The following is a 17,530-nucleotide window of genomic DNA, read 5'->3' on the forward strand; positions in this document are numbered from 1 at the left end:
CCTTGAGAATTTATCCTTTCTATAATGGCCCTACTATTAATATATTTTTATGTTTCATATTATAAATCACCTCAAATTCTTTTTGAAAATATATGTATTGTTAAGAGCAAAGTTTCCTTTAACTTATGGTTGTACAGATTTGGAGCAATTAAATTTGGGGGAAAAAAACAAGAAATAACAAACTTCTTTGAAATTGTGATCAAAAACACAATTGTTACATGCAAGGACGAAGCCTAATCATATTTTAATGCCAAATTCACAGAAAATAAAAGGATGTTTCCATTAAGTAAAGAACATTACTATGTAATATCAGTCTAATTCTATATAAGAATAGCCACATTGCCTATAAAAATTATATTTATTCTCCTAGCTAACCACAGGGAAGCGTTAGGTATAGAAATGTCTCCCTGGCAACCATTAGCTCTAGGGAATGGTAGAAGATGTAATCATTGAAAGAATAGGAAAACCCATTACACCTTTTATTTATTTTTCATTTAAGGAAGAAAAATAAGAGCTGCGTAATTATTTTATTAACTGTTAATATAGGAAATAACATTAACTCAAAGTCACATTGTTTTTGATTATTAGAATTATTGCTGTACAAAATCTGCAAATGACTTACTTAATTCAAATGAGAAAATATGTAATAATTCTAGAATGTATCACTAACCAATTTTAGAATTAATATGAACTGAACTTTATATTTTATGTGTAGATTATGTTATTCAGATAGTAGCAAGTTCAAATTTTATTTTCATTAGCTAGTCATTGAACAGGTATACATTAGAAAATACAGGAAGAACTTTATGTATTACGTTTTCCTTTCTTTCTAAGACAAACAAACAAGCAAAACTTCATAGACACAACAGTTTTGTGGTTGCCAGTGGGTAAGGGGGAGAGAGGTGGTAGAAGAGGGTAAAGGGGGTCAAATAAATGGTGACAGTTTTGACTCTGGGTGGTGAACACACAATGCAATATACAGATGATGTATTATAGAATTGACACTTGAAACCTATATCATTTTACTAACCAATGTTACCCCAATAAATTTAAGAAAAAATAATAAAATTTTAAAAAAGAATACTTTTGTCTTATTCCCCATAAATTCCAAGCATAGGAAGATTAGTTATGTATACTGACTGCATCATTTCTAAAGGTACGAAACATACTGAGTCACCTTTGCATTGTGTGCTCCAGAAGATGCTCAGTGAAACTATTCTTTGGAGTAATTACATGGATAACTTTCTCTGTCAATCTAAGACTATCAGGCCCACTTCAGCCTCATTGCCACTGGCCATGTCTTTCCTAGCTCCGCGGGCAGGATCGGCTAATGGACCTTATCTCCACATTCACCTGCCTTAGTTCGTGAGCTTATCATGACCTATCCAAGGGTGTATCAGCATTCTCAGTAGCCTCCATCTAATGGTGAGTACTAGGTTAATTGCTAACTCATCTTCTGATCACATACGATGTGGGGAGGATCTCTGAACAACTGTATCTGTCATCTATTTATCTAACCCATTCCCTATTAAGTTAAAATATGGTCCACCTTTGCTTATCTGGACCTTCTTATATAGATCTATAACAATACAATTTTAATTAATACAGGGAGGAGAAGAGACAAATTTCCCATGGAAAAGAATTCCACATAATTTATTTAGATACTTTGCCTCAAGGAGATGGAACATAACTTCCCACCTGTTAGGTATAGACTATGTGTAGTGACTTTCTTCCAAAGTGCACAGTAGGGAAAGGGTATAAAAGATGGACTTTACAGTGAAGGAACCTGACAAACATTATCTCAGCCAGGTAATCAAGGTCAATGGCAACAGTGATAACTTATATTGATAGTGTGTACCTTCGATAGGATGTGAGGCAAACATCTGATAAATGACAGTGAAGGAACATTCTGCAAAATGCACTGTCAAAGCAAGTCTGAGGAACTGTCACAGCCACTAGGACTAAATGCAATGTGGTATCCTGGGTGGGATGCTGAACATTAGGTTAAAACCTAAGGAAATCTGAATAAAATATGGACGTTAGCTAATAATAATGGATCAATATTGGTTCATTTATTATAATAACCATATTGTAATGTGTTAATGATAGGGTACAGTGGATATAGGTTATATGGAAACTTATCTGCAAAATTTCTGTAAATCTAAAACTTCGAAAATATTTATTTTCAACAAATAGTATGAGCAAAGCTGATGTTTATTGAACCTTTGCTTTGTGCCAGACAGTGTGCTAAGTATCTCACTGAATACCCTTCTGAAATATCTCACTGATGCCCTTATGAAAGGTGTACTGGTACCCTCATTTTACAGGTGAGAAAATTGAAACATAAGTTAAGTGGACTGCTTAAGGCCAAAATCCAGGAAACGGGGGAGGAAGGATTCCAATCCAGTCTGTCTAACTCCTGAACATGACTGCTCATTTGCTGTATCACCCCAGTTTCCCTTGAAGACTGGATATTGCCCTGAAGCAAACCACAGCCCACTGAGCTAGAGCCCTGTTACCCAGCTTAGGTCATTAATCCCTTTTCCTGGAGTCGGGATGATGGGCAGCAGGGAGCAATGGATCACATGACCAGTACGCCCAGCTTCCATTTAATGTGCACTTCACTTGTAAGTCTCCATGTATGGCTTTCCTAAGCATGACCTACACGGGGCAATACCGCAGTTCTGATGCCTGCCTTTATCTCTAGGGTGTTGGCTCTCCCTCGGCTCTCACTAGCGTTAACACTTAATAATATCATCTATAAAATGAGACCATGGATATATATGTGTATGTTACAGACTGGTATTAGGATTAAATGAGATGGTGTCTTTATTTTAAATTTTTCATATGCTCTCTGTGATCTGATCAGACCAGTAGTTGAGCATTTGATTGAAAAAGTTGATTAAAACATGAAATCACATCTTAAACTCTGAATTTTTTTCTTAAAAACATATTAATGTACTTTTATTCACCAAACTTTTGGCATAAGAACAAGGCCATTTGTTTTGCTTTTTTGGACACAGGTTTGCATATATTAGTTTCACCGTTTGAAACTTAACTTTTTTGCATCAAACATACCTATAATGCAGTCTACAACGTCGAGCTTCATTTCATTTAAAGTGAAGGGCAACAGACTTCCATTTTTTTAAACAGAGTTAAGGTTATGTGTTTACCTTTTCAGAATCACACAAAAGCGACAAATAGAATGAAAAACAGAAACTCAAACTCCTTTGACAGAATCAGAAACCATATGTATTGTAAATTACAATGAAGGTAAAGAGGGATGCAGAAAGATGCCAAGAGAACATGCCTAGGGTTACCGATCACCCACAAAACCAACAGAATACAATTCTCTGAAGTGGCATATCCTGAGCAGCAAAATCAACAATTCCTATTTTAGGTGGTGCTGCTTCCAGTTTGGCATAAATGAGAAACAGAATATTGGAGGACCCACAAAATCACATTGAAAAACCATGTTTGTAGGAAGCAGTATGCTGGTGAGGCAGGATTGAAAAAAGATTGTGTGTTCTGAGTTGTCCCATAACTGCTGATCTGAGATGGCAGGAGAGAAGTAAAGACTAAAGACTGTAATTTACACACACCCAGTTTTGCAAGATGAGAATTTTTCTTGGCTTGAAGTACAGGCCTGGATCCAGTCCCATATACTCCACTGCAGAAATTGGATCCAGGGTGTACTCGTTTGATTCAAAGATGGGAAAAGTTTTAAAAAGGATTGGGGTGGGGTGTAATCTGTTTGGGTTCTGTACCAAGGGGGAGATCTTTTCTGGAAGGCTACACTAGAAATTGAATGAGACAAAACCTTACTTTTCACTATTACCCTTTTGTACTTTCTAAATTCAAAAGAAATTTAGTACAAGAGGAAGAATAGGGACTTTGAAAAACATAATAAATGTATTTAGACATTTGTGAAGACATCTGAATACAAACCCTTTCAGATTTTTTAATTTTTATCCATTCTTTCTTTTATCTTGACCACATGTCATTCGACAGCGATTTCTTCAGGTGACTTTCCTTTATCAAGCTTTTCACAAAGGCATTCAACTTTTAGAAACAACTTTTTACATTCATATTTCATTGATTATGTACTTATATCATTACAATAAGATAACTGGCATAACAAGCTTAGAAACATACAGTTGACTCAGTGAACATAAACTCAACTGGTGGTAAAATAGATAGACATATAGGTGATACGGAACGTAGCCTGGTATCCACAAGGGTTCATTGTACTATGGATATCCTATGTTTTAGAGAAAAAAAACAGAAGTAATGCTTGTTGATGTATTTATTTAGTTGATGTTAGAGGAAATTACCCTAAATATGAATATGTGCCTTTATTGTGTTCCTATTGTCTTGGAATTACTCTCTATAATATATAGTTTTACATATATTCTTTTAAATCTTAATTTTATTTAAAAATGTTTATTGAGCTCCTACTGTGTGCCCCTAGCAGAGGAACAAATGAAAGTAAATATTTCATCTCTACTCGTTAAAATTAAACTATATTAATAGGATTTTCTTGGTGTTTTTATTTGTGATATGCTGAATGACGTATATTGATGGAGAAGATTTAAGTAAAAAGAGTTATATTGACTGCAAGAATATCCTTACAGCTCTTCAAACCTCTAGTTTATTTAAAATTTTTGTTATGTTTATTTTACTTTAGGGTATGTTTGATAAGAAAAAAGTATTAACTATTGTTAAATTTATTGTTACTGTTGTTGTTTTCTCTTGAAGCTGCCAGAAAAACTTATAATGGACTACTATGAGAAGTATAAGCCTAGAATGAATGAGCTGGAAGCTTTTAATATGGTAAATCTCAGAATTAAGCATATTAAATTGGGTATGTTGCTAGACTTGAATAGAATCCTATTAAATTTTATTATGGGGCCAATCAATCTATGTTGTTTCTCATACTGTAAAAAAACCATTTGGGATCATTTCCTATTTCAGAACTATATTAGGTGTCTGTAATGTAATAAAGAGAACACATGGTAGATTTCTCTAAAGTGTATTATAAATGCACAGAAAGAAATTTCAGAGTTCTTTGAACACATATTGGTCTCAATTCTGTTATTTCACAAGCATTCCTTTTAATGAATTTCATTCTTAGTTCCCCTTTAAAAGCTTTCTATCACATATGTATGTATGATTGCTTTTGGATTCTACCTCAAAGTCACTTACAGGACATTCTTTTCCTATTATTATTAAAGAGAAACTTTTGATCTCTGCAGTATTCATTTTCTGAAGATGTACAATGGGTATTGAAGACTTGGCCTTATACAAACTTCTGTAGATGCATTTTTTTAAACGTAATTTTCAGCTAGTCTTTTTTTCTTTTAAGTACCACCATCCTATCTTATTCTTTATTTTAGTTGAAAGTTGTTCTGGCTCCTTGTATAGAGACATTGATTCTTCTGGATCGACTTTGCTACCTAAAAGAGCAGGTAAATTATGTTATTTTTAAATTCATAACAAATACCTTTATTAATTCCAGTAATATTGATCCATTTATATATACAGAAGTTTCGTTCACATAGAACTTAGGATTAATCCATAAGATAATTTTTCGCATTGTATTTTCAAAGTTTAAATATTCACTCTATGTATTTTAAAACATAAACATATGTGTAACAGATGTCTGCAGCAACACTGCCATAATAAAGCTTACATTATTTTAATTGTATGGTAATTACTATACAGTAGTCAGTGAACACAAACTATCGTATATGATGTATTATGTAGCTAAATGGTCTGAAATTAATGAAGACCATTATGTATATACACACTATATATATATATACATATATATACACACATATACACACTATATATATATACATATATACATGTATACATGTATATATATACATGTATATATGTATATATATACATATATACTATATATATACACATATATATATACACATACACACACATATATCCACACACATACTATATATATATGCATATATATATGCATATATATATGTATATATGTTACATTTTGTAAAATTTGCCTTTTATTTCACTTGTAAATTTTTAGACACATGCACTCTGCAGTTAGAAACTTCTTTCTGAGCAATGAAGACTTTCTGGTTTTGGGGGTTGTTTTTGTTTGTTTGTTTTTGCAATCTTATCTGTTAATTGACTGAAAATACTGTCCTTTTGGTTATCTTTAGAGAAAATGTTTTTGGCAGGTTTTACTCAGCTGTGATCAAAATAAAGTTTCATGAACTGTTTAAATTAAACCCATTTGTAGATTCAGGCTTATGTTTCCACTATAGAAACCCTTTATTAGCTTTCCTTGCTTCTTTTCAACAGGCTACTTGGAAAAAATGGATTTTAGTAAATGTTTGCTTTTGTTCTAATTTATAATTTTATGGAGAAAGGCAATTTTTAAGCATTTAGAAAATTATGGGAAAAAAATTTAAAAAAATAAAATTATTGTATTTTCGTAAGCTAATAACGAAGTCAAAAAAACACTGCAAAGCTTTGGTTCCAAAGTTGGTAGGTGACAGTCAATTTTACTAAGTACTCATCATTTCTCTTTTCAAAACAATTTTCATTGACCTAAGTAATATAGGTAATCCAAATGGTGTGCACATAGGTTAATAGATTGGTAATGAAGTGATAGAAATCAGAGAAATATTTACATATTCTTAATATTTACAAAACGTTGTAAAATTAATACGTATTTTAAATTTTTTAAATGAAGAATAAAAAATGAAAATTAAAAGTAACAATAATTCCACCTTTCAGAACTATTAAATTTGTGGTATGTTTTCTAGAGCTTCTCTCATATCTATGTGTATATACATATACAAATATATTGCAAATATATGTTGGTACACATATTTAAAACTGGAATCAAATTATGAATGCAGTTTGCATCTAGTTTATTTCATTTATTTTATTCAGAATTTTTTTCATTTCATTAAATCTACAGAGCCGAATAATATTTCATCATATAGTAATTTATGTAAGTAATACCCAATTTTTATTGGCAAATTACAGTTTTTCACAATCACAGCAAAGAGTAACCTTGTAGTTCACTTTCTGAGTACATCTCTAATGATTTTCTCAGCATAAATTCCTGAAGGTGAAATTATAAATGTTAATTTTATTCAACATAGCTTTATGTCGTTTTTATATGTAGTGTTTAAATTACAATATATAGTCTCACTTACCTCTCGTTTTTATCTTCAACAAATGGTTTTATTTCTAAATCACTTATCAATTTTCAGGAAGATATTGCATGGTCTGCACTTGTGAAGTTGTTTGATCCTGTGAAATCTCCCAGATGTTATGCTGTTATTGCTCTGAAGCAGCAGCAGTGATTTCAGTTGAAGCAAGGTATTAGATGTATCTGTGGAAACTTTTGCTAATTTTGCTTTTCAAAACATCTATGGGATGTTACATACATACATATTTTTAAAACATTGCCTTATATTTTAAATAAACAATAAAATAATAACTAACAACAGAATGCCATAATCCATTTTCTCCTTGTCGAAGCATACATTAATAAAATAAGAACTCGTGAAAATATTATAAAAGGATTGTCCTACATTCCCGATTTAGTATGTCAATAACCCGTTGTACTCTGAGCCTTATTTTCCTGTTCAATATTTAAGACCCTTGATATTTGCTACATAATACATTTTGCCTTTTAGTGACTTTAAAACAGATGAAAGGTATAGGTGTAAGTATAGTAAAATTAGTTGGTACTGAAGATCATTTGCATTTTCCTCCACATTTTGGAAGGATTTTCCATGTCATCAAGAGGTTAAAATCCACATTTACAGGAAAGAAATAACCAGGAACCAGGCCAGATATAAAAAGTGCCTAATATAAAGCATATTTTACACTGTGTTTTAATCTAAGTTACACAAGGAAATACACTGTGTCCTTGAAGGAATATGCATCTTATAAGTGAGGTATTCATTTTAAGGATTCTTGAGGTTGCTTATCTTACAGTAAGGCATGGATTGGCACTTGATGAAATTACTTTGTGCTTTTTTTTTTTTAAAAGCACTGAGTAAAGCAAGAGTAAATGAGAGAAGGGCAGCCATCCATCCCGTATGGCACTGATTCCTTTAATTAGCAGATAACTGAAGGTTTCTAATACATTCAGAAGAGATGGACAGCTGGGAAAAGCTTCCTTAATGCCCAGCTAGAAACTATAAAATTCCTCGAATCAGAAAAAGGAACTGCTTTCTTAAATTTTGGAGTCTATCCACAGATGAGAAGGATAATTTTTTACTTTGGGTAATGATACTAATATTGAGATTGCAACCAATGTGTATGTGAATGATCAGGTACTTTGTATAGTTAATACAATACTGGGGAAATGAGCTGGTTTTTAAACTTTTTATTTTGGAAATTTTCAAACATGCCTAGAAATGGAGAGTAGAGTATAATGAATCCCCATGTTCTTGTCACAAGCTTCAACAGTTACCAACATCTTACCAATACTGTTTCATCTGTACACATGTGAGCATGCCCACAAACACACTCACCACCTCGCCCCCATAGAATTTCAAAGCAGATCTCAGGCAGTCTATTTCACATAAATATTTTAGTATATTTTTCTAAGTTGAGGTTTTTTTCCATAATAACGTATCTTAACTTGTCCTCATTCACGTTTCCATGATTGGCTCAAAAGAGTTTTAGATCAGCTTGTTCCACCAATTCAGAATCAAAATGGGGTCCACACATTTGCATTCGGTTATGTGTCTCTTTAGGTTGTTTATTTCTTTACTATGTGAGTAGCTATATCAGAATTAACAGAAAACCTTTCTAGCCTACTTTCTTTGCATTGACAGATTTATTTTGTATGTCAAATTTTAAACTTTTCCATGATGCCCAAATATTTATATAGCATTCATTTCTCCTAATAATAAAGAAAAGTAGTACTCTACATGTGGAAAACACTGTTTAGAATAGAGAAGTGTGTTAAGGAAATTTCATACGAATTCCGTTTTAAAGCATTGTCAGAAATTGCATTTTTCAATTAATGTATTCCATTTTTATTAATCAGAGACAAATGTGTGACTTAAGCATCTAATCAATATGAGATATCCTGTATGATCACACTGAGATGATAATATTTCAGCAAAAAGCAAAGAAATATAATATTTTGGTAGGTCTGCAGTTTTCTACACATGAACCCCCATTGTAGTCTTTGTAGCCTCGCATCTCAGAAAGTCTGCTCTTGAGAATTCATTTACAGTTGAGCTGAAGATTGTGGTGCATTGGTGGGAGCATGGCTTCTAACATTTCCTTTACAGGTGAGCTAAAGCAAGACTGTTAATATCTCAGAACCTCATTTATAAAATGTAGTTACATTTAATATTTATTTCATTAACATTTATTGAATGCCTGCCGTGTATAAGAGATTATGCTAGGTAGGCACTGGCAGTATGGAATAAACAGAATATGTCCCTGCCCTGAAAGAGCTCCTAGTCCTCTTTGAGGGGAGGGAGGAAGACAGACAATGAAGTTAGTAATTACAGTCTTTAGGGGCTCAGGGCTGAGAGGGTCAGAGCATAGCATTCTTCAGGGATTCTTCAAATCGACTGACTTAGAGGGGAGAGAGACTCAGTAATGTTAGTACCATAGTTTAGATTCATGTGAATTATATTGTTTTGTGGCCTTGGATAGGTCACTTTATTCAGTATGCTTCAGTGTTCTCATCTCTAAAACACTTAATACTCATAGGATTGTTACAAGGATTAAAGGAATGAATAATATGAACTCACATAAAATATCTTCAGACAACCTGTTGATAAAGCAAAACTAAGTTTATTAGAACTCTGAAATAATAGAAGACTGTCTTAACCGTCTTGGCAATCTCTGACAGGGCATAGTTTGCGAGTGGTTTAGGTGGAGAACACACTAGAATTTGGAAAAGTTCATGACAATAGCTTTATACTTAGTATCTATAACAAGGCGAGTCCTGAAGCCACTTTTTTTTAAAACTTATTTATTTAAGTTTGTTTTTCCAGGACCCATCATCTCCAAGCCAAGTAGTTGTTTCAGTCTAGTTATGGAAGGCGCAGCTCACAGTGGCCCATGTGGGGATTGAACCAGTAACCTTGTTGTTAAGAGCAACACGCTCTAACCAACTGAGCTATCCAGCGGTCCTTGAAGCCACTCTTGATGAGTAAACTGTTGCTTGATAAGTGAACCCTCTGCCAAGGTGAACGGATTGTTTGTCTGAGATAAAGGATTATATGGGAATTGACTGAAACAAACAATGAAGTTATTTATTGGTTTACAGTCTTATCTTTCCCGAGCAAAGTTTCCCAGTAACAACAAATTAATCATGTTGACACACGTGGTCTCAGTTCTCAGACCCCATTGCTCTCTCACACTGATGCAGATGGGTGCAGTTTTCAGTGTAAAGGACATAATTTCAGGTACAGAATACCTAATATAAAAGCAACAATTGTGTTTGTTAAATGCCCTAGAAGTATAGAAAGGGGAACTTAACTGTATTTATAACATTGATTTTTGTAGGGGAAAAAAAATGTTCTGAGTTCTAATCAAACAACTTACAAATGAATTTTAGGATCTTTATTCAAAATCTGTGGAGTTGACCTCATTTAAAAGTGGATTTGATTATTGGATGAAAAATATTGCCAGATAGATAGATAGATAGATAGATAGATAGATAGATAGATAGATAGATATCAGTATTTTTGCTAAGGTAATCTGAAGATTAATGTTTATTTCTAGGATAATTTCTGACATTATATCTGTAGGTATAAATGCAGAGACTTATACAAAAGGCCTTTTCATATTATATGCATCTAGAAATTGTTCTTTGATTTGTGGTGTTAGCCACTGTGTGTAACAATTATTTATTAGTTTTAGTTTGTATTATTATTACTACCCCTTTTAACATGCATAGTTATTCCAGAGTCTTTGTCATGAGACATGAAGTTCCATCCTTTCTTAGATGGCTGTGAGCTAAATTGACTGTTTTTTGTTTTTGTTTTGTCTTGTTTTTCCCCATAGCTTTCTGCTGCTCTTCTGCATTCTTTAAAGTTTCCTTTTGGAATACACAGAAATATTTTGTTTAAATCTCCTCACCTTTAGTTCATTATTCTAAAGCCATGTAAGAATACTCTTGCCATCAATTCTTTGCGAATGTATATTAGAGACATGCTGTTAAAATTGATGCAAGTGGACAGGTTTCTAATGTTAACTTCACTATTGGTGATTCTGACTTAATAAGTAATATTAAGGAGACCTAAAATTGAGACGAATGGCCAAGAAACACACTGGAATACATCTGTGTATGACTTCCACAGAGGAATTCTGTAACCATGGTGGATTACATCGCCCAACAATTATCTTGCATTTTTCTTTACTCAGTACCCAACACAGTGCCTGCAACACAGAATGTTCTTTATGGGTATTTCTTAAGTAGATATATCAATTCTGCCTTAAAATCACATACCAAAATTTCTTGTAGAAAATGGGATGTGATAAGTTTCTGTCTTCATATAGTATAAAACATTGATTTTTGTTTAGGCACTATCCTAAGCACTTGTATTAACTCATTTAATCTTTACAGAAACTTATGAAATAGGTATACTGTTATCTCCATTTTATAGAGGAAACTGGCAGAAGCGAAAATTAATCTTCTCTGAACATTAACATCATTCTAGGCCTCACTTATTTCTACAAGCAATTTTGCAAATACAGTGTCTGTCACACTAGAAAAAAATGACCTGATAAATAATGAGGTTGAAAAACAAGAGAAACTACAGAATAGAAACAGACCCACAAGGCTTCCCTATATTTCAGTTATGAGAATCTTTAAAATAATTGTTCGTACTAAGTCGAAAGAGAAAAGAAGACAGAGACTTTTAGCAGAGAATTAGAAACTATAAAGAAATATAAAATGGAACTTCTAGAAGTGAAAAGAAATAATTAGCCCAAATTAATAACTCAGGGGATTGGTTTAATAGAATTATACACAGCTGAAGTTTGAATTAGTGAACTATGATAAAATTCTGAAATAAATATCCAGAATGAAGCACGAAGACAATGGAATAGAAAATATATATATCACAAGACAGGATAAGAGACATAGAGAATACACTGAGAAAGTCTGACGTACATATAATTGGAGTTTCAGAAGACAAGGATAGAGAGAATGGGGAACTAATATTCAGAGAGAAAATTGAATAAAAATATTCTTAAACTGAAAAGAAAAATCAAGCCACAGATCCAAGAAGCAAATTTTAAAAAAGAAAAACATATTTAGGCATATGTTAATACTGTGGAAAACCAGAGACAACAAGAGAGTCTAAAAATGTCCAGAAACAAAAACCTCATTACCTACAAAGCAAATACTATTGAAATGACAACAGACTTATCAACAGAAACAATAGATCCTGGAAGATAATTCAACAATACCTCCAAAGTGCTGAAAATAAGCAACTGCAAACATACAATTTTACACCCGGTAAAAATATCCTTCAACAATTAAGGTGAAATAAAGACAGCTTCAGACAAAAACAATTTTCAACAGCAGATGTCACTCAAGGGAATATTAAAGAGTGTTCTTCATGCAGGAAGGAAACGATCTCAGATGAAGAAAGAAGAGAGAAAGGCCGACAAAGAAGAAAGAAAGAAAGGCCAACAAAAAGGTAATATAAGTAAATTCAGGTAAATAGTGACTATATAAAACAATGATAATGTCTGATGAGAGTTAAAAGATATATATAGTTGATATAAAACCAGTAGCATACAGAAGAAAGTAGTAAATGAAGTTAAAATGTTCTAACAAGATACTTTCATTGACCAGGCAGAAAGTAATAGTAAAAATTATTGTCAGACTTTGATAAGTTGAGTGTTGTAATATACAAAGGTAACCACTAGAAGAATTATAAAGAATACAACTTTCAAGATAATAGAAGGAAAATAATGAAATAATATTCTAAATGAGGCCACCTGAAAGTGAGAAGAACCATGAGCAATTTTTTTTTTCAGGATGCCTATCCTTACATGAACAATGTGAGTCACTCGACATTAGCCTGTCAGTACCATTCTGGCAGCCCAATCTTGCAGAATCCCATGGGAGAAATACAGTGTCATCCAGCAGGAGCAATCTGCTTATCTGGCTGCTCACCTGGAACTGTGGCCCACATTATAGGAACAAATCTCAGAATTCTGGGGGACATCAGATTGAGCGCACGCATGGGTTAGAGGGTAGGAAGAGAGTGATCCAAAGGACAGCAATGGGGTCTAGGACTCAATTTCCACTTTTGACTTGGGCTGCCCTACCCAGATGGCATTGTCAACCCAGCTGTTCCTACGCACCAGAGAGGACTCCAAATTTGGCACAGGGACCCATGAATATGGAGTCCAGAACAGGGCCTTGCTTGCCTGGGTCGAAGAGTGATACTAATTCTCAATCTCTTAAAAAAAAAAAAAAAATATATATATATATATATATATATATACACACACACACACACACACACACACACATATATATATATACACACATATATATATATATACATATATATATGAAAAAGAAACATTGAGTAGGCAGGAGACATAGAAAGCAAATAATAGGATAGTAGATTTAAATCCAGATATATCATAATTCCGTTAAATGTAAATTAAATGCCTCAATTATAAAACAAGGATTGATTTATTGGAAAAATAAAGCCCAACAATATATGCTAGAAGACACACATCTAAAACATAAGGGTACAGAAGTTCAAAATTAATCACAAGGAAAAAGACATACATGCAAATACTCATCAGAAGAAAGCTTTATTAATATCAAAGTCAATTTTAATTAATGTCAGGCAAAAAGTATTCCTAAAGATAGTTTCAACTTTTCAGGAAGTTACAATAATTCTATATATGTACTCAGTGAATAGCAATCTCAAAATATATGAAGCAAAAACTAACACAACTACAAAGAAAAGTTGATGAATCTACAGTCATACTAGGAGTATTTTCATGCTTCCATCTATCTGATGAAAAAAGGAAACAAAGTTGTAAAGATGGAAGATTTAAACAATGAAATAAGTAAAATTGACTGTCCCCAGCCACTACAAAGGACATAGTTTTCTCAGGCACACAAGGAACTTAATAAATTGGTAATGTGCTGAGCTTTAAAGTAAATTTCAAAACATTGAAATTACAGTCTTTGACAAAAGTACATTTAAACGAAAAAAAATTTTTTTTAAATATAAGTAGAAAATTCTCATATCCTTTAAATTTAAGAATTATACCTCTAAACTTTTGAGTGAAAGAAGAAATGGTGGAAATCAGAAAATTTTTGAATAGTAATTCAAAATAATTGAATTATAATAAAAATTACATCTCAAACCTTGTGGGATGAGCTAAACCATAAGATACAAGAGAGCATTAGTGTTTAACACATATTTTAGAAAAGAAAAGGACTAAATATTAAAAATTAGTAGTTTGTGAAAGAAATACACAGAGATGACTCACACTTCCAAAAGTTGGTTCTTAATAAAAGAGACGCAACTCTGGCAAGACCAATCTTTTTTTTTTAATTTAAATAGCCAATATTAAGAATGTAAAAAAGCAAGATCACTATAGATTCCACAGAAGTCAGAAAGTTCATAAAAATAACTGAACAACTTTATGCCGATATACTTGAACATTTTTTGAAATGTAAAAATTTTTCAAGTATATACAATATACCAAAACTGTCTGGAGAAAAAAAAAAACAAATACTCATACAACTATTAAATTGGGTCTGCTATTAATGCTTATTCAGTAAAAGTGCTTTGTGTATGTTACATATAATTGCATCCACCACTATCTGTTAGCTCACAACTATGTGACTAAAACAATGCCAAACAGTAAAGTTTGGGGAGAAAGACTTAAAAGCTATGTTAGTTCCTAATCCCCAGGAGTTTATAATCTAGTTATTGAAATACATATAAGAAGCATATGGAAGAGTTAGTTAAGATTTAGATTAATGACATTAAAGAGGAGAAAAAGAAAGTCTACATAAACACATGATCCTTTACCATGAACTCGACTAAACTGCACACTTCTATCCCATTCTCCCCTTAATTATAGTTTCTTTGAGATTGTTTTTAAATATGGTGTGTAGAATGTCTTTTTTCCTGGAGGAGGACTGTGTAGGAAATACTGTGCTATGTGAAATATGTGCTCTATTTAACCTGCGACCAAAGGAACTGAAAGTCTCCAAACCTCCCCAGATGGTTTGTACTTGGCCAGTGATGCTACTGGCTGCATGTATTGGAATTTATAAGTCGATGTATTTATCTCAATGGATTGCCTCATTAAGTTTGCAGATGTTCTGTCAGTGGAAGATCTTTTGTTTTTTTTAAATTACACTGCTTTTATTAGAATTTTCCAATACACAATCCAGAATAAGATAGTTAACACATTTTCAGCACAGAACAAAGTAGCATGTATTTAAATCTCATGAGAGGAAAAGTCGTTTAATGTGTACTCAGACGGTTATGATTGAACTTGTCAAATTTTAGAAAAATAGAGAAATTCCAACCTAAAATTCACCACGTTGCTCTCCATTTGGTCAACATGAGATTTGGTGTGTATCAGCTTATCATATTGAACGTTTTTAAATGCAATGTATTCTGAGTTAGCTGCTCTCTCAGGAAAGAACCCAGTCTTCTAATACTGCTACATCTCTTTTAAGAAAAAGACATGATGGTGGTTTTCCATCGAGCAAAGTATACTCAAATAGTGTGTTTCAAGGGAAAGAAAACAATTCCAGATACCATTTGATTATAACAACAGACACCTCTGGTGTTCTGGTGGCTTTAGAATATTTCTAATTTTAGTAGAGAATATATCTATGCAGATAAACCTGTTCGAATAAAGGCTTAAGGGACAGATTTAAAGGGAAAATAATAATTCTCTGTTTCCACTTTACATCAAAAGGACAAAACTGAAAATTGAAAGCAGAGGAGGGTTCACTTCTAATGTACACAAGGTTGAACCTATGCACGCCAGCAGTGCCTTAACGGGTCCACACTTACATTTACATTACAGTTTGTACTAAATTGAGGAAGTTTAGGAAGCCATCCCTTACCAGCAGGTTTTATTGTACTGAAGAATGACATTTAAAAGTTATGTGGGTCAACACTTAGAATGTCAGAACTGAAAGTACGTGTAAGTGATTTTCTTGGAAAACTTTCCCCTTATTAATAGCAAATACTATTGATTATCTTGAAAATAAACAGATTTGGAATTCTTTTAAAATATACTTCATTGTGTAGATCTCTAACACAGTTTTAATATCCACTTTTGTTAATGAGATTATTGCTAATGTGTTGTTATTCTAATAAATGGGTTGCAGATGCTTAGAGAAAAAAGGATTTCATTAAAATTGCGGCAATTAATAGCATAGCTCTTACCTTTAAGATTAAGGAACAAGGGTAAATTCAATCAAGATTTCCTTACCTTTCTTTTATTATGAAAATTAAAAGTAAATCCCATGGACCTTTGTTTAGTTGAGTAATTAAAGCAATCTTACAGAGCTTCTGAAGGGCATAGTAGCCTAGCAGAGTTATATCATTTACTAGTATGTCCTAATTTCTAACCTCTCTACAAGATGTAAATGCAGAAGAAGGATAGGATAGCTGTTTGTTGGGGCCAAAACAGAAATGCTGTCTTAGAAAGACAGGAAACAGAAGTCCAAATCTCTGTAATTTGTTAAAGAACAGGCTATTTGTGTTTATGATCAAGTAAGATGTATAGAGTCCAACAAAATTTGATTAAACATTTATGAAATGGGTACTGGGCTGGCTGCTTTCACACTTCTTCAATCCTCAGAACAACAAACTAATATGCATTAGAGATAGATTTCTAATATCAAAACAGTAGTATAAATCCAAGGAGCAAGCAGTAATATTTTAGTTTACGCATTCCCCATTCACTCTAGAAATTTAGCTGTTATCTTGAAAGCATAAAGATTTGAATACCCAATGTCAGCTTACAGACTTCCCTTTTGTTGTTTTCTTTTATCTAGCTCTGTTGTCTCCAAATTTTGGTAAGCCAAAGAATTAAGATATAGTACTATATTAAAAACAAAGCAAAAAAAAAGTAAATGTATTTTCCCCAGAAATGTGTTTTCATAAGAAACGTAAGAGATCTTTCAGCTTGCTGTTCACAGGTTTTTAAAAGATGATTCAATGATAAGAATCCCATTCACGTTCCAAATAATGTATTTCGTTTTTACTACTTGAGATAATATATTCTATACTTAGCTTTTATTATCTCATAAGTATAGGATAAGTTATAATCAGAACTTTTCAATTTAAAATTAAAAGTTTCAGCCTGAGGCCACTTTTGAAAGAATTGAGCACTGGTGATAGTGGTTAGTTATAACTTAGGGAAGATCAATAAAAATCAAGAATCTTCCTGCACAAGGTAACTTTAATTTTAAAAGAAATTTTAAGCTAATCATTAAAAACAAACCTCAGGACAGTTGCTAATTATT

The 17,530-nt window shown here is 32.7% G+C and overlaps 1 protein-coding gene across 4 annotated transcripts in view; it reads left to right on the forward strand.

Moving 5' to 3' along the window:
• Positions 1-13,463, forward strand: part of METTL25 (methyltransferase like 25) — a 98,758-nt gene extending 85,295 nt beyond the window's left edge. The window contains exons 10-13 of one of the 4 annotated variants that reach the window (XM_081060633.1): positions 4,759-4,833; positions 5,397-5,468; positions 7,269-7,377; positions 11,047-13,463. In XM_081060633.1, the coding sequence (XP_080916759.1) occupies positions 4,759-4,833; positions 5,397-5,468; positions 7,269-7,361 (240 nt within the window). In that variant the 3' untranslated portion in view covers positions 7,362-7,377; positions 11,047-13,463. Of the gene's footprint in view, positions 1-4,758; positions 4,834-5,396; positions 5,469-7,268; positions 7,576-11,046 lie in introns of those variants that run through there. The other 3 variants (XM_081060635.1, XM_081060632.1, XM_081060634.1) reach the window with 3 other exon arrangements.
• The last annotated feature ends 4,067 nt before the right edge of the window (positions 13,464-17,530 follow it).

Source organism: Rhinolophus hipposideros (assembly GCF_964194185.1).
Source record: "Rhinolophus hipposideros genome assembly, chromosome: 9".
Classification (NCBI taxonomy): domain Eukaryota; kingdom Metazoa; phylum Chordata; class Mammalia; order Chiroptera; family Rhinolophidae; genus Rhinolophus; species Rhinolophus hipposideros.